This window comes from Alligator mississippiensis, chromosome 4, assembly GCF_030867095.1.
Source record: "Alligator mississippiensis isolate rAllMis1 chromosome 4, rAllMis1, whole genome shotgun sequence".
Lineage (NCBI taxonomy): Eukaryota > Metazoa > Chordata > Crocodylia > Alligatoridae > Alligator > Alligator mississippiensis.
In genome coordinates, this window is record NC_081827.1 from 124,000,140 (window position 1) to 124,024,374 (window position 24,235).

Below are 24,235 nucleotides of genomic sequence, written 5' to 3' on the forward strand. Positions count from 1 at the left end.
GGTGTGGTTCCGCTCAGGGACTCTCTAGCGGGCCTCTGGTCCCATGGGCCAACCGCACGGATACCCTCCCTGACTCTGGCTCACCGCGCTGCTACTCCCTGTCTTCTCAGGGGCAACCGCAGCGCCCTGCCTTGGTCTGAGGGGTATTGCTGCACTAGCCTGCGGCCAGGCTCACTATGCCCGTGCGCCCACACTGGGCTACTCAATAATACACAAGGGCGTTCCCCCTCTCTGGGGCTCGCCGCGCCCACACTGGGCTACTCAATAATACACAAGGGCGTTCCCCCTCTCTGGGGCTCGCCGCGCCCACACTGGGCTACTCAATAATACACAAGGGCGTTCCCCCTCTCTGGGGCTCGCCGCGCCCACACTGGGCTACTCAATAATACACAAGGACGTTCCCCCTCTCTGGGGCTCGCCGTGCCCACACTGGGCTACTCAGTAAGACCGCCCCTTTCCTGGGGCCGGGGGCTATGTTCCCCCACATGCAATCCAGGGTCTCGGTCCCTGTCCGCAACCTACGGGTTGCGCCCGCGACCCACTGGCCGCGCTGCTCGCCGCCAGCTGCTCACGCACTGGCGTGCGAGCTGCGCCTTCCCTGGTGCTATGAAGATAATGCGCCCTCTTGGCGCTAGGGCACCCCACACTCTCTGGGGTCCCTATAGTTGAGGCCTCCTCCAATCCCTACAGCCTCACCCAAGCCTCCGGGTGTAATAATACAAACACAAAGCAAAACCACAAGCCCCTAGGCTGTAACATAACCACAAGCCACATGGCCATAACTCATTATCATAGCTCAAGCCTCCAGGGCTATCATGAGCGATACTTGCGACTTAGGCTCCTTCCCATATCTCGGCCGAGGGAGCTCCTGCCTCTCCGACTGCTGGCAGAGAACTGCCAGCCTGGCCTCAGCCCTGAGCTTTATAAGGGCCAGGCCCTGCCCCCTACAGGCAGCTGGCTCCGCTTGGTTGCTCCGGCACCCTGCAGCTGCGCTCATTACCTGAGCAGCCTCAGCTGGGCTCGTTATGTCAGGCCAGGGCGCGCTCACTCGCTCCCTGGCAGTTTCTCCTCTATAGGAGCAGGGGCACTGAGGTGCCCTGCGACAGATATAACATCAGTAGCTTCCAGTGTCATTATGATACCAGTTTCTAAGTGCTCACTTAAATAAACAGCCCACTCGGCACTTGTTCTACAGGGGAAAGTTTCCATGAAGTAACTCTCCAGGATGATTCTTCTACATTACCACTGTTGCCAAATATAAATGTTCAACATGAAGCAATGGTGTGTTTTTTCCAAACTAAATTTCTATCCTCTATTTCCCACTCACTCTTAAATCACTTCCCCATCTCCAGCTGTTATCCAGCAGCCCTCAAACTTTTGAAGAATCTGCTTTTGACTAAGTAGTAGCTAAAAGGTCTCTTTGGTTTTTGTAAACCAAATGTGACCTTATTGCTTTGCAAGGCTCCATGCTATTGGGAAAAAATGGTTACGGAGCTGCTCCTGTTCCAGTCCTAGTGCTAAAGGAATATATAAGGCAAAAATGTGAACTGAAAAGGTAGGAGGCATGGGGGAGAGGGACTTGGTTTTTCCTTGTGTCTAAAGCTGACTGTTCAACCCAGCATAAAACCATGGGAAGTTGTGAATGGTTGCTGAAAAGGCTTTGTTTTCCATATAATGAAGCATTCCACTAGAACAAAGCCTTTTTCTTTATTACAATGAAAATATGATACAAAAACAGCATAATATAATTTCAATAAAATGATTGTCATATGACTACACATCACAGTGGGCAACAATCATTGTACAATTTGCTATATAATAATACCTAGTGGAAATATAATGATTTACATCTTTAGGCTATTTCAACCCAGTCTTCTGAGGTTTGGCCAGAGAGGGATGTGCCACATGTGTTTTGAAAATGGAAAAATCAAAGTACTTAAACTTCCTCCAACATATAGTCAGCACATCCCTATATTGGGCACCGTTTTCCATATCAGAGTGAGCTCAAATTGTGAGCTGTAACTTCTGGCTTTTTCCCAGCTGTGAAAATCTTCAATATTTTATTGGCTGGTCTATTACTTGTTTCCAAGAAAAAAACAACAACAAATAAAACTATTTGTGCAATCTAACTGTCCTCAATCGCTTCTAGAATTTTTTCAAAATGTCGCCATGAATTATCTATGTAGAAAAATAACCTACCAGAGAATGAAGAAGGCAGGAAATAATAGTATATAGTTCCCTTTTATGAATACTCTGAGAAGCTGTTCCCCAGCTTTCCCAATCTTTTTCATTTATACTTGCTTTAACTTGCTTGTTAGGGAAGGAGAGATGTCTTCTGATTTACACCAAGTAGGATAGAAAGTTAAGAATCCAGTTCTGATTTAAAAGTCTGAATCTTTTCATTCAGGGGTGAAAAATGGTGGAGTTTTTCATGTAACCTAAACAATTTTATTAAGAATGTGTGACAGCCCCCCCCCATGCAAAACCCACTGAATAGACAGACATCTATTTATTTCAGTGAACTCTGCATTATACACATCATACCAGTTTTATGTTACGTGCCTAAGTTTATGTAAATTATATATGTACTCCACAAATATAACTTGTGTGTGTGTGTAGATATAGAGATATACATATAAAAAAAATATGTATGTGTGCATATGTGGCTGTGTGACTATATCTAAAAGAAATGTAGAAGAAAAGACCCCCCTTGATTAGATACGGAACTTCTGAAAACTCAATAGATATTAACAGGAAAGGTATTACATAACAAAATCTTATCTTCTGCCTCCTTGCATGTTATAAAGTAGTTTGAAGTCTTTTAAACACACAATTTTAGTACTTTTTATTAGTGCTCAGAAGCAGTTAACACCAAAGCATCTGCTCATTCCCCCTCAAAAAGCTCCAACAGGTTATGTGTTAGAGTTGTTGCTTAAATAAACCAGCTTGCACTTGCAAACTTCTTCTACATAATGTTTCTGTGGGGGCCCTCTCCCTTTCCAAAAATGTAAGTATAATTACCCAAACTATGAAGATATTCATAATATAAGTGCTCCACTTTCTTTGTATATTTGCAGTTCCAAGCATTCAAAAAACTTAAAACAATTTTTTTTAAAAGCACCTAATCATTTAAAGATCTTTATTTTCTGGTTTCTAAACCTTTAGAATGCATTTAAATCACCTTCTTAAGCTTTCCCCTCTTTTCATGCTGATTAGAACTATTTATTTTCTTCTGTTTTAATGAGAGCCAAGATTCCCCACCTAATCATATGCTTCCACATGCTGGGACTTGTGAAATGTATACTGAATATTGTACATTAAGTGGTGATAATTGGTAATGTTATATTTACATTTAAGTTTTCTTCAGTATGCTTCATAATGCTTCAACAACCATAATACTGTTTTTATTGTCTTTTTTGCTTTTGACAGATTATATTGCATTTACTTTTGATTTACATTTTAAGCGGTTGGTTCATATTAAGGCTAGACTAGAGACTTAACTAGTATCCCTAATGAAAGCATAAAATAAGTCCCCAGGAAAAAAAACCCACCATGAGTTGGGACAGTTTTTGCTCTTCTTGTTTTTGCTCTAAATTTCTCTCTACTTTTTAAATAGGAATCACAGAAGAAACCTCAAGGGTCAACTACTCTAACCCCCTGCACCAATTCAGAATATGTTTTTCCCTTTCATAATCTGTTAGTTTTGCATTATTTTGGCTGTTTTAAGAGCGTTTGTATGAAACAAATGTACATGCTTCTTCCTGTCACAACCCAAAGTTGTGAATTTTTGTTTGTGTGTGTGCTTCGGCACCGCTAAATTATTTCCCGCCAAATTTGTCGCTTTCTTTGCACGGTAGAGCTCTCTGCTGCTAGAGAGAGCTCTGGTGCAACGGGGGATTTCCCACCAGATTACAGCTTCTTTGCAGTGTGCATCTCTTTTGCATCGTAGTGATACACGCTGTAAAGAAGTTCCCGCCATTTGTATTAGGGTCCATGCCATGTTATTGGCCGACTCCTAATTTAGGCACACGTGGCGGTTAGCGATTGGCTTGCTAGCCGTACATAAGGCTTGGGTAGTTTCCGCCCAAGCTGGAGGAGGGAGGAGAGAGAGAGATTCTGTGTGAAGATCTCCAAGCGCTGTGGACCCTCGCGGACCCGGCGCACCTCCCCTAAGCAGGCAAAGAGAGGCAATAGAACCGAGCCTACGGAGCTTTCGCTTCTCACCTCTCCCCGCCGCCGAGCGCAATCCTAGACGTATCCCTTTCCTATAATTTCGGACCCTGCGGAGCCTAGCAAACTCCGGGGAAAATGTATCGGACCCACGGAGCCTGAATAACTCCGGGGAAACTTTTCGAACCCAACTTAACCAGACCCGCGGAGCCTAGCAAACTCCGTGGGAGCAATCGTTTTGTCAGAGTCCTCCAACGAGGGTTCAAGCGGGAGCTGTGCCTGGAAACTTATCCAGCCTACACCAATACCATCTTTGGGTGTATATAAACAATCTTTTCAATCAACCGTTACGCCTCCGTGACTAATTCTAACTCGCGTGCACAAGACCGCCCCACGGTTTCTCCCACCCCGCGTGTCCAGGCTGATGGCTACAGCCCACGTGCACCAGAGACGGGTCCGGTACAACCCCGGTTCGCCCCCGGCTTGCCCATGGCGGCCAGAATGGGATCGGAATCACCGCCGCGCATGGCGACGAGGGTGGGCTCGGGGCCCGGTCCGCACACTTCCTTCCTCCCTCAGTGTGAGAGATTTCTGAGCTGCTGTCTGGAGGCCTAGTTGAAAGAGACTGCTAGCCCTTCTCCTTTACTCTTCCCTCTGCCATAAACAAGGGCCATGCCTGGACAGGGGGTGGTGGTAGTGTCTCTATGTTGTCCTGAATATTCATTAACCAGTTTGCAGGGCTGAGAGGGTCAATTGCCTTTAGTTAAAACCTTTTTCCTCGCCTTATACTTTCAAGCATTTCTCTATACAAAACAAATGTTCTTACTGTTGAAAGCTGTCTTGGCCTTGCCCAATAGCTGATGTTGTGTTAGAGCTGGTTTACCAGGCTATTTATGGTCTAATCTTTTGGGTGAATGAAGATTCCTCCCTTTTTGGATGTGGAAGTCAAATTATATAGTGCTTTTTCACATTTTACCAGCACAGCCTCCAAGACACGGTTGCTAACTGTCTGTAAATTTACAGGCAGCCTGTGAAAGAAGTCATTAAAAACTCTTGCCAATGAACCATCCAAGAAGAGCACACACCAACTGCTGAAATTTCCTTAGCCTGACGAAGTGTTTTTGAACCCGAAAGCTTGCTTAATAACTATTCTCCAACCATTTGGGTTGGTCTAATAAAAGATATCAAATTCACCCAAGGAACCTTGTCTGCCTATGAACCATGAATTCCATTAAAAAAAAAAAAAATCCCATCCATAAAAAAAGCCAGAAAGTGCACACCATTTATTTAAAGATCCCACCTCTCATCACAGTGACCAGGGAAAGAAATTACACACAAACTGATATAAGTGATTGGAAACTGGTTCAAATCTGTAACACAACAGAAGTTTAGTTGCTCATAAACTGCTTTCAAAATGCCTAAAACCAGTTTAAGATAAACATGGATGGATGTAGTATCAGACTTAATCAATTTATATTAGATCAATTTATTGCGCTTCTATCTCAGATATTCTCCTGATTCAAGTTAACTCACAGTCCCCCAGCATTTTGGGATGCTTTGCAGGGTAGGTGGGGTAGCCTTGGCCCAAGCTGTGTGCTCCAGCAGAGCAGGGAGGCATGCTCTAGTGTCCCCCAGCTTCTGGCTTGGGCCACTGCAGGCATGTGGCTGCATTTCTGGAATCAAAAGTGAATGTCTTTACTTGCTTATTGGTTCAATCTTTGTAGCTTAAACTAATTGAAATGATTCATCTTCAGGCTTTTTGACTTTCTGAACTTAGCCAATGAAACCGGAATACCTTTGAGGTGCTTCAAAACACATGTGCATGCTTGTGTGAACGTGGCCAAATGGCTAGCATCTGGGGTATATTTGGGTTCAAGATTCAGAAGGGACTGACCTCCCTGTGAGACTAACAGAAATGGTAAGTGTTGGCAGATTGTGCTTCACGTTCTTTGTATATTTGTTTTCCCATTGCTTGAGAGGAAGTGGTGAGGAATGAAACATTTATTTCATCATGGTGAGTTTGACCAGCCCTTGTACTGTAGCTGTCTGGCTTAAGAGCCACTTGGCCTTCTACTGGATCCAATTCTGCATCCAATATAGCAGCTTTTTGAAAGAGGAGTTGGGAATAAACCTATCCTTTAACACTGAAGTTTATAAACTTGCATCCTGCCACTTAAAAATCCATTCTTATGTATATATCTTCATTTTCTACTATGCCCTGATCAAATAAAAGCTGTATTTACATCACTTGTTAAAATATAAAAAGATGAAAATAGACTAATCCAGGCTCTGCATTTTTCTGACTGTGTCATTTTAAAAGCTGTTTCATTTTCTTCATCCTGATTTCTGTTAAGCTTGTAGACAATGAATTTTGAGCAGTCTGATAGTCTAGCATAATTGCTTTGCTGGTTTTCTATGTAATATATTCGAGCACTCACTGATTGCCTATTGAAAGGAAATCTTTTCAAGCTTTGGAACTTATCTTGCAAAGTGTGGCTTACAGAGGTAAACAATGTGGCATCTAGTCTGTTGGTCCATTGTAGTCATTATAAAAAGGTACCACACTTGCAGAAGCATTATGGAAAGTTGTGATATAGCTACTTCATTTGTACATTTTTATAAAACTCAAGGCCTTTGAACAGGAGTGATTATTTTTTCTTGTTTTGTTTTCTTTGGGACAAGATGTGAACAAAAATGGTTTCAGCTTCAGAGAAGAGGGGAAAAAAATCAGTATTCTGTATTTTGAGGAAAAACAAAATATTAATGCAGGCACTTATAAAAGAAAATAGTGTTGATTTTGTAAGTGCAAATTCTAGGACTATACATTTGTTTACAAGCAATGCAGTGCTCTATAATTATACAAGCCTCTTAAACTGGAATTTCTATTTCCTGCCAGCAGATGCACCACTGTGTTTTGCAAAGTGTATTAATACAAAAAAATACCTGAAGTGTAGAAAAAGATCAATATTTGTTATGGACACCATGCATTGTGGAAACAGTTATGGCAGCAACGAAAAGATTTCTTTTGTGATAGCATAGCAGATTATTGAAATGCATAAGGATGCTTAAGTTTGCTATTAGGAGTCACAGATGTTTGCTAATAAAATTTGCCAAAATGACTGCTGGCATCTAGCCAGGAGAGAACTTTAGAATCCATTCAGTACCTGAAAAGGAAGTACTGCCAGAGTCTGGGGAAACCTGGCTTATGAGGAAGTCAGAGACTGCCTGTGAGCAGAAGAAGCAGGGTCAGAGGCGGCATACTGGGAACTAGCAACAGAGAGAAGGCTGAGCTGTTTGGGAGTTGGGGCTTACATATTGAGTACTGGAGTAAGGAGTACCAGATTGGTAGCACAGCGGCCATGGTTGGTGGATGGCCAGCTGTAGCTTGCAAATGGGAGGTCTGTACAGACAAGATTGAAATAAGCTGCAGGTGCTGGGCAGGAGTAGATTCAGGCTGAGGTATCTCAGTGTGTGATTGTGCTCATGAAAGGGTGGCTTATAGGGTTGTGCAAAGCTTTGGTTACTGATTTGATTTATCAGAGATTCGGCCCAATTCAGCAGCCAAATCTGAATCAAATCAGAAGACCCTTTAATTTCTCTGAATAGAATCAGAACCTTCCGAATCGAATCGGAGAGATTTGATGATTTGGCCATAGACACAGCTTTAAATGTTTTTTCTACATACCTCAAGGTACCAGGTGGCTCGTGAATGCTGCAGTGCTGGAGCGGATGGAGCGTCCCATGAGAGCGTACGGGGAGGGGGAGGTCCTTAGCATGCTCAGCAGTGGACCCAGAAGTGGACCAGAAGCACTTCTGGTCCACTTCCGAGTCCACTGGGCAGCATGCGGGAGACCCACCGCCTGGCTCAGCAACTGGTGCCTCCTGGGTCTGGGGGGGACACCTAGGATCCCCTGTGCTGAATTGCCAAGCCAGGGGGGCACAGAGTGGGGGGTCCCCCATGCACTTGGCAGTGGACCCAGAAGTGGACTGGAAGTACTTCCGGTCAACTTTTGGTTTTGCTGCTGAGCACATGGGTAGGGGGAGGGGGCACTCCTATGGAATACTCCATCTGGCCCATCATCGCAGTGTTCACAAGCTGTACCTGGTACCTTGAGGTACATAGACAAAAACATTTAAGGCTATGGCTGAATCGCTGATTCTCCAAATCAGGATCGAATCTTCAGATTCGGATTTGGCCAAATCAAATTGGGACAGTGATCTGAATAAATTAATCGAATCACTGTCCCTGATTTGGGCCAAATCCGAATCAAATACTGCCTGTTTCGCACACCCCTATTTATAGATTGCAGCATAAATATGAAGTTGCCTCTTGAAGAAAAGGAGTAGGAACAGCTGATGAAGTGTATAAGAATTTCTGCGCATGCCTCCTTTTGCTTCCTAAAAAAAATGAGTTACAGCATTTTGTCCTGTGGTCTCAGTATTCAGTGTGCACAAAGGAATAAGAGGGTAAAAACCTGCTTAGCTACTATTGGATTAGGTATAGGAATTCTGGTTGTGGCACTATGTTTTGGGAAGGGACTTGGAAAGAGGGAGGAACTGTGAGAACTGAAGACTAAATGAAAGGATTTGGGATTGTTGTAATTAACTAAAGTGTTCACCCTATATTTATCCTGCACTATTACACATGCATATTCATATATTTGAATGCATTTATGCTGGTATGAGTAACAAACAATTGCTCTTGTTTTCTTGATTTTTGGAGTACACAAGGTCAGCTTGGACATGAAACACGCCTTTATTCTTCCTATTGTTAAATTAACAATTTACAGGTCAATTACCATATTCATAAGTGGTCCAAAATAGTAATGAATTCCCAAGACAGCCTTGATTTATGATTCCATAATCTATAAAGTAATCCTACAAATGTGGGTTCCATGTGTTTTTAGTGTGTTCATATATAATTTTTAAGGTAAAACGGAGAAAATGCAGGAAGCTTAATTCTACTGAAGCTGCATGGACAGATGGCAAAGTCTGTTCAATCCTCCATCTGGTGATTGTACCCATGATAATGTGCCACTTGCTTGACATACGTCATACAAGTTGCATTTGGACCACAGAAAATAAATGAAGCTTTAACTCTGTTATATAAACAGTTGTATAGCATCACAAATCTTAATTTCAGTTAGAAATGTAAATCAGAAATAGTGTAGAAAAGCCCACTGAACTCACCTCATCTGATTCACAAATACTTTTCCTCTAAAATAGTGGAGTGACCTAAACACATTCTCTCTCACGGAGGATACTTCTGCTTTTGTATTATAGTGTATTTTAGTATTGTAAATCCAAATACTTTATTAGTTGTCATAGACTTGCCGGAGTTGCTAGTTTCTCTGTGTATAAAATTTGCATTGGCATTTTGCCAAAACTTGGCTCTTGATAATCTGGTTATTGATTTATCAGCATGTTTCTTGCCAGGTCCTTTTTGAGCATCTGGCCAAATCTTAATTTATGTCAATGGGAATTTTACCTCCATGAGCACAATCTGTTTTGCCTGTGTGGGGGTAGGTGTGATATAGTCCTAATGATTGTTGAAATGTGGAATTCAAATAATAAATTCAGAGTTGTGTTTTTAAAAAAGTAATAGCTAGAAAGTGTATTCACTAAATAGGAAAATAATAAACTTACGTAATTTAAAAGAAAAACTGTAAATTACCACACAAAAAATGCAACTCCCTTTTAGCAAATCAGCATAAGGCATCATTTGCTCTAACCTATGCTTTCTTCTTTTTAGCTCATGGGACATTCAGAATGGGACCATAAACGAGGACCCAGAGGATCACAGGTTGGTTACTGCTGACATTTTCCCTTTTTGCTCTTGTGTAAGCTTAGTGCAGGTGCTGATTTTCACAGCATATGTTACAGCTTTTTCTTTTTATCTTGTCCTGGAAATGGCAGAATTTAAGAAAACTAGAAACACTAAGTTTAATAAGTGTAGGGAAAACTAGTGAATTGATTCTGTAAACATGTATATGAGTAACTTTTTATTCAAGTAATTCATCCTGTGGATGCCCAGGAGACTTTTCTACTTGAATAATTTCCGTCACATGCATATTTTCAGGATAGGGGCAAAGAGTAAAGAACAGTGACAACTTTTGATTAATATCATCCTTGTTCAAACTCAAATGCAATCTGAATAGATCTAGAAAAGGCCACTGCCTGTGTCAGCAGCATTCAGTGATTGTTTTTAATGTATGTCTGTGGGTTGAGTGCAAATTAAATTCCACTGCTAGCATTACATCAGAAACTAAACAGATTTCAAGTAAAAAGGTGTGACAGAGGACAGATGTCTTTCTGGAGAAAATAGGTGGTGATTCTATCATATTTGTCCTATGGGAGTCTTATTTTAAAAAGTGCTCCTACAGTGTAGAGAGAGGGTGAAATATTTCTTGCAGAAGTAGATGCAAGTGTTGTTGTTCCTTTCAGTACAGCCATGATTTTTCTCAAGGGGATAAGGGAGCTTGGAGGGCATTTACTATGTCAGCCAACTATGCTGTGTTGCTTCCTCCTGAGGAAGAGGTTGACATGTCCTGGCTTATTACTAAATGGAGAGGTCACCTGGGCATTAAGTTGGTATCTACAAATATGTATTTTTGTGGAAATAGGGTGGAAAAGTTTATATTGTCTACTCTGAGTGAATGGTCTGTGGTGGGCAGGGGGAAGGGGGGGAGAAGGTAAATTGTTGCTAAGCATTTTTGGTGAAGGTGTACAGGCTGCATGTGAAATGAAGCAACAAGACATTTATGAACAACAAGCCCCAAGAAGTTAAAAGTTTCTGCCACTCTGTTGAATTTACATATTTTTTTCTTTCTCACATTGAAATGTGTTTGATAGGTTTCTGTTAAAAAAAGGAAAGATAAATTCTGTGGTGTTTCAAAGCTTAAATTGATGATGGAGTGATTGTATCTGTTGATGCAGAATACCATAGCATTTTGAAATAGATTATGTATTTAATTCTGTTTTGGCTACTTACAATAGCTTAATAAAAGGAAACATGTCCATTACTGATTTTCTAAGATAGAGGAATCTCTTCTTAATGATTAATGTAATTGGAATAACTGGACCCCTAACTGGACACCATATACCATATTTACTCGAATGCAACACAAGGGATTGGATTCATGGCAAAAAGAAGTTCCTTGTCTTGAATTCATGTACAAGGCAAGGGGCCAGCCCCCCCCCCCACACACACACACACATACACTGTTTAGCCTCAGTTGTGGCTTCAGCCTGGGGCATGAAGCACATGGCTTCAGTGCTGGGACTTGGTGATGGGGCCGAGGCCTGAGCTGTCACCCCCGCAGCAGCTGCTGCTTTTTAGCTGTGCAGGGGCTGGGGCCACCATGTACTCCATGTCCTAGGCAGGGGAGGGGAGAAGGGCAGAAAGGGGAGCAAGTGTCACAAGGGTGCAGGCATTGTTGGGGAGTGCAGGTGGCAGGGGGATTTAAGTGGGGGGGGGGGGACAAGCAGAAGGAATGGGGGTCAGATCCCTAGTCTCCCCCATTACTTGCCCCCCGCCTTTGCTTTCCCTGCTGCAGTGGTGGGTGGAAGAAGTTAAGATGACCATTCTATACATTTATAGAATTATATATTTTATAAAATTTCCATGTATAAAATCTGATTTTTGGGGGTGAATCTTAAAATGCAAATCATCACATATGGTAGTTCAGTGTAGTGGAGAGGTTCCTTCAAAAAAGAGCAGTCATAAAACAGGTACAATTAAAAGGTCTCCAATAGACTATTAATTCTTTGAGAATAAAAAAAGAAAAATCACTGCACTGGATTTCAGATTTGTCTTTTTTTAGGGAACATTATCCAAGTGCCTTAATGGAGAGAGAATTGGAACAACCTGCTTGCTTTAAAATAAAATCACAAGCTCTCTTACTCTGCTAGAATCTATTCTTTTTCAAGTACTGGACATGTTTCCCCTGATTTGTGTTTGATATGGGGCATAAACCATACTGCTTTGTACTTTGCAATGACTTGCGTGTAAAATATGTTCCTTTTCTGCTTTCTCATTATGGGAATGAAGCAAAGGGTAAGGCCTAGCTAGCCAGAGCTGGATGTTCATAAAATACATTTACACTTGTGGCGATTCCTGATTGTGAATGAAGTTAATTTCCTTGTGTGCCACCATAGTCGAATGAAAAGTAAACATGCCAAGTAAAAGACATAAGATTTTAGATTACTAAACCTGCTACTGTACTTCTTGCCAATGTCATGTTGCTTTCTACCTTTCAAAAAATATTTATTCATTAATTTGTAAGGCTTACCCCTCTTTGGGTTAGACTAGGCAGGCCCTAGTCTTTCCCAGCCTTCATTAATGATATTGGAACTTCAGTCACTAGAGCACATGAAGCTCATCTAGTTGGAAGGAATTTTAAGGTTGCCTTATGAGGAACAGATGAATGGTCAATTTCAGGTATCAAGGGAACACCTAAAGTTAAAAACCCATATAATAAATACATTATTAAATCTGATCAGAATCCAACAGTGATTTAATGTGAATGGGAAAGTTGTTTTTTTTTCCAACTTGGTGGGGGGGGTATACCACTGTACAGACTTCTTTACAAAATATTAAATACAAATACATTAATACAGAATTAGAGTTCTTATCCCAATACAAAACTAAGAAATTCAAAATTATAATTCCAAGTTACACTTCCTATTTTTTCCTCCCTCTGCAATCATGAAGATCACTGGTATATCTCTACCTTTGTATATTGAGATAGATGCCCACTAAACCATACTGCCTCATTCATATATAAAATATGAATGAGGCACAACAAGACAGTGTGTGTGTATCTGTATATATATATTTATTCTCTCATATTATATATAAAATATGGGAAACTGTGACCTAATGGAATTCATTTTACCATTCCCTTTACATTCCAAATATGCAGATTATATTAATTATTACCTGCTGAGCAAATATATCATACTATTTGGTACTTGTAAATTATTTTTCACTGGAGAATCACAGAACACTTTACGTGTATCATTTATTTAAGGCATTGCATGGATGGGAATTACTTGTTAAAATAATTTTGATGCTGTCATCGAGCCATGTTTGGCTTGTTGAACACACAGGTATAACCATAGGACTCTGTGGTCCTTCCTTTATCATTATGAAATGATAATGGAGCAAAACACACAAGTCCAGTGATTTTAATTCTCTTTAAATATAAAAGCTTTCAATTATATATAGCTGAGGTGCTGCGTTTTACCCTTCCAGTTCCTAAGCAACAGCTATTTTCAGATTGAGTGCGTCTGGTGTTGTCTACCTACTTCATGCTTCTGTGAGGTAATTTGTCAGTGAATGCTAGGCTTTCTTGATATCTCTCCCTATTCTGTTTGTCTGTTTGACACTATAAGGAGACAGACGCTTAAAAAATGGAAAGGAGCTTGGGCAAAACCAGTATCAACCTTGCAGCTTGCAAAACTTCTGTGTCTCTGGGAGCGCTGCAGTTTACAGCAATGGAACAAAAGAATCAGAAATAAGATTCTTGCCATTGGTTTCACATTATCTAGAGGGAAAACCTCTAAAGCAAACTCAAAATCATGAGCCGGAAATCTTTGTACTTACTGAAGCGTAGATGGGAGTCCATTCCCGTTACTGATCAGGTACTGTGTTCTGGTGCATCTGTTGTGTATGTCCTATGGCAGTATCGCTGTTGATCTGTTAATCTTGTTGTAGCTGTATTGATATTTCATCCTAAATAGCTCATTTTAAGTTGTTTGTTGCCTGTAGTTTCCATGGTTAGCGTATCTAGCAAAAATTACATACAGAACTGTTTTAACAAGAACTTATGCTTACAAATGTAGAGATAAATTACATTCTGATTATACTTAATGCACAGTGAAGGACCACTTTAAGACACCAGCAAAAACCCAACTGCATAATAAAGATGAATCTTTTACTTAAGATCTAACAAAAAGGAGTCCACTGGAAAGAGTGGAAATATTATAAAGGGACCAATTCAGAAAGACAGTTGCAAGTGGGGTGCTTAGTGCATGCTTTGTAATATATATCCTGCATGCAAGTAGTTAGTGATTGAAATTAGATTTGGCGCAATACCAGAAATGCAGCTTTGTTCAGTATCGTGTTTTTGGTGCTTTATTTCAAGGATGTTTAAAGACAGTGCATGTGGCTTTTGCTATGAAGACAATAATTTAATATAGAAAACCCGGGGTATATTCTTGAGCATATCCCCACCTGAGATGGGACTGAATCTTGTGTGTCCTTGCTTCCTGCTCCCCAAAACTTAATGATTTTGCAAGGTTCTGTGATGAAAAGATATTTAAAAGAAATGTTTTTATAAATAATGTTGGAAGCAAGAAGAAATATACTCTCTCCAGGTCTCTGTACTGATTTGTGATGATTTCAATGCTGGTTGTGAAATGTATCCAGGACATCCCTAAGAATGGGAAACTTGAGCTTTGGGAAAATTTTCTGTTTTGGGAGCCCAAAATGGAATATAACTAAGAACTTTATAATACTCACCAATATCTACATTTCCCTGGTTTTGGGGCATTTTGTAGCTGACTATTCATTTGAGAACTTTTTTTTGTTAATAGATTTGGATAGTAATTTGCATGCCACATTTTAAAAACTGATCAATTTAAAGGTCGGTGATCATCTAGTGGCATTCTGCATAACACAGTGAATTAGTTTTACCTAATAATTCTGTCAGGAGGTGCATCATTTTTTTATCTTGTTTAAATTGTTTTGTAGTTAGACCAGAAATAAGGAATTATATTGAATTTATCAAGCTTCAGCTTCCAGCTATACCTTTGAATGTTAGATTCGGGAGCCTTCTATGAAAGACATCTCCTCCCTTGGAAATAACTCTTGTTATACTTACCATTTGAGCTTCCTTATTAAGCTTGTTATTATTTGAATTGGCTTGAATATTAAGGCCTGAAGAAACATGGTTTCATGATGATGTAAAGTAATTGTGATTGTATTTGATTATTAATCCCTTTTCTTCTCCTTTATATTTTTCCATTGCTCACATCAATTAAACTTGACAATTACATTGCCTCATAATGTGTCACAGTAGTAAGTCTAGAAAAAAAAAGAATTGTCATTTATGCTTTTTCTTCCTTACTGTCATATCCAGGTGACTCTGAAAAGGTAAAAGGAATTAAAAAAAACACTCCTCCTATATTTTACATAGACTAGTGATTCTTGACCAGACTGCCTTGACATCGTTTCAGAGGTGTAGCAGATTGGCACGTAATGTTAGCATTGTGTTTTTTTGCCGGGATGATTCACAAAACAAACCCAGAGAGTTCAAATAGGAATTCATAGTGATAAAAACATTCTGACCTTTATGTTCTTTCTGGGTTCTTGGCAACAGAAAAATTGCTTTATTATTCTTTCTTAGTCAAAAAATGAGGGAAAACTAAGCTAACGTTTTCCAACAGGTGCCTTGCATCTAAAAGAGGGTAGAAAGATTGAGAACTGCTGATATAGATGTACCTTTTTACCCTGTCCCTTAGCACAGGTAGGTTAACTTAAGTAGTTACAAGGGAAGGTTTAATTGGGCTTGCTGTGTTTCTGTGAAGAATTTCTTGAGGGAAACCTAATGGAAGGAGTATTGCAGACCAAGTGAAGTTTGTGGTCATTCTGAGCCATGTAGTTTGCTTGAAGCTGCTATGAATGTTCCCTCTCTCGCATCCGTATTCCTTCACCATTTGTCAATAGTTTCTTATTCCACTGATACTTAATTATTGTGCTTGGTTATGAACATAGAGGAAAAGGCTATCTCTATAGTAGCTTAGACCAGTGCTAGTTAGTGTTACAATTAAAATTTAACAGTATTTCTGGCAAATGCATCTATGATGTAACTGCACTGTGCTTGATGAGGTTATATCAGGGACACATTTGGCCTGTTATAGGCCATGAGAGTGTTATGAAATGAAGCTTTATGTCATGAAGCAAGTACTTACAGAGCCTTGTAGTTATTTCTGTGTTATCAATACCTTTGATCTCAATCAAGCAATAAGCAATTCAAAGAAAGTCACTTTATAAATTATATCACTAGACTAACAGCCTAATAAAAAGGCAGAATGGTGAAATATGAAACTATGAGAAATGTGGTTTTGATTTGGTCCCACATACGGTGGGAAGGCAAATGCTAGGAAATGCAAAATGATGCCTGACATTCAGTTTGTAACTTCCCCTGGATCTCTTAAAGTAGGGCTCTCCAACCTTGGCACAGCCACATGCTGTAAGGCAGTGCACTCAGGATCCCCCATGCTCCCTAGTCTGCATCAGAAGCACATGGCCCCCCTGCTCTCCCTGGCTGCAGTCAGGGCACACTGCTCCTGGCTCTGTGCTGTGTAGGCAGCACCAACAGCATGCCTCCCCTCTGCAGGGCTTCCTCTGTCACATGGCCATGGGAGAGGCAACTGCAGGAGGCCACAGGCTGCATGTTGGACAGCCCTGTATTAAAAGATGTCCCTGAGCTAGCTGAGTCTCATACCAGACTCCCTACATGAGCACATCTGCAATCCCTGCAGTCTACAATTTTGAAAAAGCCATAAAAAACATGATGAGCAGGCTAGGAAGGTGAGTGAAATGAAAAGCCAAGACTGGCTGTGACAAAGATGCCTTTTTTCTTCAAAGCACATACTTGACATTTTATTTCCAAGTTAATCTTTTAAGCCTTGTGGAGACTGAGTAACAGAAGCCTTTGCAGTTTCCAGTACCTACCATTCCAGAACTGAGGTTTAGTTTTGGTTTTCTTTTTCCTTTTTTTCCGGATTAGAGCCTAGACTCAGATCATCACAGTTTCAGTTAATAAGCTTTCTATCTAATTACCCATTTTCAATGGGTGAGTGAATCTGATCATGCAGGTGTTTTGTATAAATTATTCTAAGTGAAGATGCTGCTGCTGATTTATTACATTTTATTCTCTATTCAAAAGTCTTGTGTTACATTCATAGCCTGAACCTGCTTTCAAAGATGTGTATACATTAATTTCAGTGGGAAGTACCTAAATATATCTAAGGATGGATTTCTGGTTCACTTCTTTTCTTGTCTCTCCAAAAGATACTATAGTCCATAGATCACTTTATATTTGGCAATACATTTTAAAAGATGAGTTAAGCTCTGAAATTAGTTGAGAAAACTTCTGAATGTTGATTTTATTTAGTGTGTACATTCAAGAACCAAGCTCCAAACCACCCAGCTCAGTTTTATTCAGGAAACAAGTGGAGGGAACCCAGGGTTTTTCTGCAGGTTAGATGTCTCACTTTCTTCTGGAAATGTAATTTGTATTCCATTAAAACAGCATCAGTAACAAGGAAGATGGACTGATGCTAAATTTTCAGATCCTAAAATCATGTCATTGAGTGGCTATATAGTTAAAGCAGCATGGTAACTGCTCTGAGCTAAAGCCTGTGAGATGCCAAGAGTTTTCTGTGGAAGTTGGAGTGTTCTACCTTCCTACTGATTTGTGCTTTAAGGCTGGGCCCTAAATCAATGGCAGAAGCTTCCATTTGCAATACTTAGGTTTAATATCATGCAAAATCTTCACACTAGTCCAGGATGTAAGTTTTTATGGTATTGTCTGTCACTACTGGTTATGAATTTAAAAGCAGGAACTGTGGTTTACATGGTGTTGTAAAAGACAGATAAGCTAATAATTGATATAGATGTTTATACAATTATAAACCATTCAAAGTGATGGACTGTGGTGGCGAGTAAAGTAATCAATAACATTGCTTTCACTAGAAAGTACTGCCTCCTCTACTGTTAAATCTCCAGCTAATAGTTTGATGGGCTTATGTAAATCCAGCAAGTGGTGCTCTTGTCTTATAGCAGTGATTTACTGTGCTGCTATTGCAAAGGAATTGTAAACATAAGGCTCAATTCCCTGTCCCTTACATCTGATCTAGCAGATAGAAGTAGTTCCCACAGTATGCACACCTATGCAATATATCAATGCTGAGCTTTAGGCAACAAATAAGTATTTTTAAGATTGCAACTATATCCCCTTCAGGTGCATCTGAAGGGGAATAAAGCATGTCATTCATTGGTAATTGGCTCCAAATGCAAACCAGGTGTTTAATGCACTGTTAGTTGCACAGTTTGTTTATTTAGAAAATACTGCCTTATAAATAAGAAGTTGGGAAGCTGTACTTGCCTTAAGATATTAACTTAAGGGAAGATAGATGAGCCAGTGCTTGCAGGAAAGGAATGGGAGTCAAAACTATTGGCTTCTGTTTCTTTAATATAGGCTTGAGCTATAGCCTTAAGCAGTTTGCTTTTACCTCTCCCTTGCTCCATGCCTTTTTACTGTATTTGTAGATGAAGATATTCTTATTGTTAGACTGTATTAACGTTAGTAAGATGTAATTCTGAGATTCTTGTTTGAAAGTTGCTATGGCAATATAATGACCTATCCCTAATTCAGACCAAACTTTGTTCATTAAATAATTTTGATTTAAAATGATTTAATAACAATTGTAAGGAAAAGCAAAACTTTCCTCTGCTCTTCTTTTTTTTTACACACCTATTTTTAATGCCTGATAATCTTGCTGAAATCAGTAGAAAGATTATCATTGTCTTCCATGTGATCTGGCTCAAATGTTTATTGAATGCTTACCATGGAACAAGAAAAGAGGGCAAACAGGCTGCAGAGTTTGCAGAGTATGGGTTTACAACATACACTTCTTTTTCTTGAGATAAAGTTGACACTGGGCCTGAAATAACATTATCTCAAAGACAGAAAAATAAGCACATTAAAATTCTAAACAAATGAATATAAAGGCTAAATCACAATAGAGAAGGGATTATAATTTTCCAGTAAATTGCCTGTGTTACACTCATCCAATAACAGGCAGTTTTAAAATTGTTCTTTATTCTGGTTCTTCATCGGATATTTACACTTCCATGGGTGAAAAAATAATCTGTGAAGACCTGCCTCTCTGATAGTTGTAACCTGCATGGAATGCAGTATGTAAAATGATCAGGACACCTATAATCACAATAAACAATGCTTGGGTATTTGAGATGGGGGTTGTTGGTGGAAGGGGGAGTTTATATTATTCAAGCTCTGGGCTCTCTGGTAGCTAAAATTGCTCAGTAGAGATGGATCATCTTGGTGCCATGCTAGTTCTGTACTCTTTAATTAACTTAGAAACTGTTTTAGTAAAACATTTGACACACAGGCATTTGATATTCAGTAGCACATGGAAACTCTATGTAATATTTCATCACTAAATAATATTTCATTTTAACCACTTGATTTCATGTCTAACAGCGTCAAGCATTTGTAAAAGCATGTTTCACATCTAAAGATCACCCTAAAGATCTAATGGATCGCTCCATTTCATGAGTGGAAGGTGACCGCTCAAAGTGCAGACCATCACACTGAGAGAGTGACGTGTTTTGGCTGTTCAACAAAACAGTTAATTTTAATACGAAGATGTGACTGGCGTCTGTAAAGACTACTGCTTAGAGAATTATGGGGGCATCCTATTGAAAGAATATGGGCTCAGAATTTACTGATTATTACTTGAGCATCTGCATAAGTGACCTGATGTTTCTAAAACAGTGGACACCCAGAAGCTGTTAAAACAGGGCCTTGTTTCACCATATGCTGCAAGTCACACAAATGTTGATTGCTGTTAGTGCTAGCTTGGAGTTTGAAGCAGTCATACTCTTAAGTCTAGAAACCTTTTCTGACTATTCCCTACCCACACAGTTGTGACTTGCCACTGGAGGCCTGGCACACCTTAATAGAACAGAAATGGAGTAATGCAGATCAGAGAATCCTGCCCTGGAATGGTGTAACTATGAGCTGCGTAGGCTACCAACAGACATTAAAAGGCCTGAGCTTGAATTGATTCAATCTTTGCAGGTTAGTCTAATCTGGTTAGGCTGAACCAGTTTGCAACCATGCAGACTTTCCTTCTGGACTTAAGAAATGCAGGCACATGCCTGCAATGGCTTAGGCTACAAGCTGGTGGGTGCAAGAACAGCCCTCCCTTTCCTTCTACAGTGTTGAGCTGAGAGGGGGTGTGGCCAGTCCCTGACAGGTTGCTCTGATTAGGGAGGGATCCCACCCCTACCCCCTCCCAACCAGCCCAGCAGGGAGTTGATAACAGAGCATTTAGCACCTCATCAAGAAAACAAAAACCTCTTCTCATTAGTTTAAACTCTTCTTAAACAACTTTTTCCAAGGAAGGAACAGAGGGATTTTACCAGTTGACCTGCTGATTAGCTCCAAAAAGCCCTAAGCAGACACTGTCCTGTCTGCTTTTGTCCTGTCTGCCTTACACAGACACCTCTCAGCATTAGCTAGCATACCACATGCTGGCTATAGTTTGTGATGTGGGGGGTGGGGAATCCCTGCTTGAGCAAGGCGTGGTGAGGGGGTAGGGCAGGGGGAAGCCAGGCAAATGCTGCTTTGCCTGCTATCTCTGCTGGAACTCCAGCTAGGGAGCAGAGGGCCAGGGCCAGCCCTGCTGTGGAGTAGAGAGCCCTGCCCAGGACTGCAAAGCATCTGGGATGCCAGAGGACTCCTATTTAACTTAAACCAGGAAGCGGTCTGGGACAGACATTGTATAAACAACGGGTTTGACTCAAATCAGTTAAGTCTAATACTATATTCAACCAGGTATATTTTAGACTGGTTTCAGCCATTTTCAAACTGGTTTATGTGCACTGAACATCTGTTCTGTTATAGGTTTAAACCAGTTTCTGATCACTTAAACTAGTTTATGTATAATGTCTGTCCCTAACCATAATGAGTGTTTAAAACCACTTTAAGGTGTTAATGTGCAGACAGTCCAGGGGTTAGGAGCTCTAGGAGCTGCCCAAAATTACCATGTAAGAAGGCCCATAGCAAGAAAGGAAGAGGGAGACAAAAGAGAAGCATGTCAAAAAGAATAAGGAAGGATGGGTGTACAGGACTATGGGAGAGATGGGATAGGAGTGGCTGATTACTTTGTGACTTAAATGTGAGACAGAGAAAGATGGTTAGGAATTCCTTTTATGGAAAAGTTCTCCGCATGACAAGCTAGGATAGTATTCCTCCACATTCTGGCTTCTGTTTTGAAGAGGTAGGGCTCATGAAACTAAAAAAAAATGTTGAATTCTTCATGTCAGTTAAATATATAGAGAGAGTGTATTTCTGTTACATTCTAAAGGTTTCTAGATTAATCCCTGTAGAACCATCATTACATGTCTGTAGTAGTCGGGTAGCTTTATCACTATTAAATTCTGAAGGGCTTTTTCTGGAGGTAAAAGGGAGCTGGTCAGTTGAAATTTAACCGAGAGCCTGATTCTGCAGCTCTGCGCTGGCAAAGCTCCCGTTGAAGGTATCAGGAGTTTTACCCATTCAATTACTGTGTGGCTGAGCCCTAGTTAACAAAAAAAACGAGAAGGCGGCAAATGGGGATTCAGGGAGGTTTGACATGAACAGTACAGACTGATTGAAACATTACATTTGGTTTCGTGAGTTCAGTGTTTTCAGAGGTGAGAGGCAATTTAGAAATGGTTGTTCTGTTTTTTTGAGCAGAAGTGCAAGTAACTCTCCATTGAGCGACATGAATGTAAATTCATTAGGAAGGATGTGGAGAAGCTCAAGAGAGTCCAAAGGCTGCATGCTTGATTAGAGGCCTAGAGACCAGGTCATATGAGGACAGCTTGAAAGACTTGGGACTAGTCAGCCTGGAGAAGAGAAGACTCAGAGCAGACTTGGTGGCAGCCTATAAGTATATCAAGGGCATACATGAGGGCCTGGGGGAGCATCTGTTCACCAAGGCCTGCCGGGGGAGAAATAATGGGCACAAACTGATTGAGGATCGCTTCAGGGTAGACATAAGGAAAAACTTCTTTACAAGTCAAGTGCCGAGGGTTTAGAACAGGCTCTGCCAAGAGGTGGTACAGTCATCCACCCTGACAATCTTCAAAAAACATTTTGATGCCCATCTTGCTGTGGTCATCTGATCCCAGCTGTCTTTCCTGCCCAAGTGCAGGGGGGCTGGACCTGATGATCTGTAAGGTTCCTTCCAGCCCCTAACAACTATGAAACTATGGCAATTGTGGAGGAGGTTGTGCTTGTGCACTCTCCCCAGCTGGAGTGTGGAAAGTGTATAACCTACTTGATAGAATACCCTGCAGCCTGGGATGTTCTTCTTCCTGTTTGTCGCATGTACTTCTAGGCAATGCTCAAGAAACTCTGAACTCATTATGTGGCGTGTGAGCTTGTTCAAAGCTTATTCTCTCAGAAGATAATTCCACTTGGCAAATAGGGAAAGCCAACTGACATGTAGCCTTTACTACACATTCTTCATCCATTTCACAACAGTTCCATTTTCTACATTGAAACAAGTAAGGGTCATATAACAATCATGTCAGGGTAGAGGTCATCCAATTCTCTTTCATATTCCAACTTGCCTCCCTGTGCCCATCCTTTAAATGATGAAATCTAAGAGGTCTTTACTGAGCATGTAAAAATTGCAAGGTTTCACAGGCTTAAGTGGTCCAAATTTGAATCTGTTTTCAGGGGAATGACAAAAGGCACAACTTTGAAACAAGGCCATCACTGTGAAATGGTAAGCCTTTGTTCCAGTCTGTAGTAAGACTAGAACACCTCCAAAAAAAATAGTTACTAGATTTTTTTTTACATGAACAAACAATGTGTTTTTATATAACCTCATTCTGGAAATGACTGAACTATTTTAGCTGAAATTTTCCAAATAAATTCAGGCACTCATGGCTAATCCTCATATGTTTGATAGAAAGTTATTTACAAAGATCCCCGTTCTTTGTGTGATGATAAGTAACTAAAAAACAGGATTTTATAATGCTACAGACCTTCCCTATTGTAAAATCCTACGCAATAACTTTATGTACAGCTTGTGACTTTCGAGATGATGAAAAGTTCAGGCTTTAGCTTCTCCCTGACTATAAAAAAATTAAGGTTATGCCATATGTAATTCTTTTCATTTTCAATAACACTTTACCTCGGTGTCATAAAGACTATAATGGCTTTTCTAGAGGTATGTAACAAGCATCATAATTTTGGTAGAAAGTTGTTTACAAAGATCCCCATTCCTTGGCTGGGCAGTTTCCACTGACGTGCTAATAATAGAACATCTAACTGGTGTGGGGTGCTTTAAACTTCATTAGAATTTCTGTAGTGTGACAACCACATGACCATAAGAAGATGCTTCAGTCGCATGCTACGGTAAACTGTTTGATTTCAGTGTATAATGAAACTTGAGTTTAAAGCATTTTTGAAGGAATTATTTAAATATTTTTCCCTATATCTCATTTCTGGGGAAGACATTTCTGCTATAATTGCTTCTCTCAGGAATAACTTTTTAAAATAAACAAATGCAAGTTATTCCTTCTTCACGCAAACACTCGCTGGACTCTATAGTAGGTCATTTTACAAGCTTACAGTGATCAGCCAGATGTTCTTTTCGACAGCCGTCAGAACGTTCCATGCCTGATGCAGCTGTGCTCAAAATTCCAGAATGAGTTCTTGGAACAGGCTCATGAGATTTTTGAATAAGCCAGAGCTGGGGTAAATCTTGAAGTTGTATAAAATGAAAAAGAAAATTTCCTATTGGGTTGGATCTTCCAGATCAAAGGTTCATTGTTTAACAAGTCTGCATTGCTCAGTTTTCAATTCCTAAACAACCTTAAGTGTCATAACAATTCCTCCAGTTGTTATATGAAATCTGGAGATAATCATACCTGATTCTCGGGTATATGATTATTGTCTTATGCAGAGCTTGAAAAAAATCCACTTGGTTGTACTGAGGGAGTGGTAATATCTTCACAGTGAGGGGTAGAGGAATCAGCCACCAAACCCTGTAAAATGTAAGCTTTTAGTTAACCAAAACAAAAAGTTTTATGCCTCATAGTTGTGGTGATGCATTTTGTCTTCCTGAACCTGCAGAATGCTCTCAGTTTTCTGTGGCCATTCAGAAATTTGCCAAGGTTCCCCAGTGCTATTTTTGAGATGGCTGCATGAGGAGCAGCAGAGACAAGCATTAGATGTATTCACTGGTA

At 40.3% G+C, this 24,235-nt stretch overlaps 1 protein-coding gene across 2 annotated transcripts in view; it reads left to right on the top strand.

Moving 5' to 3' along the window:
* Positions 1 to 24,235, top strand: part of PDE3A (phosphodiesterase 3A) — a 398,418-nt gene that overhangs the window by 245,238 nt on the left and 128,945 nt on the right. For both annotated transcript variants that reach the window (XM_014609546.3, XM_019489473.2), the window contains exon 2: positions 9,923 to 9,973. In XM_014609546.3, coding sequence (XP_014465032.3) covers positions 9,923 to 9,973 — 51 coding nt within the window. The remainder of the gene's footprint in view (positions 1 to 9,922; positions 9,974 to 24,235) is intronic.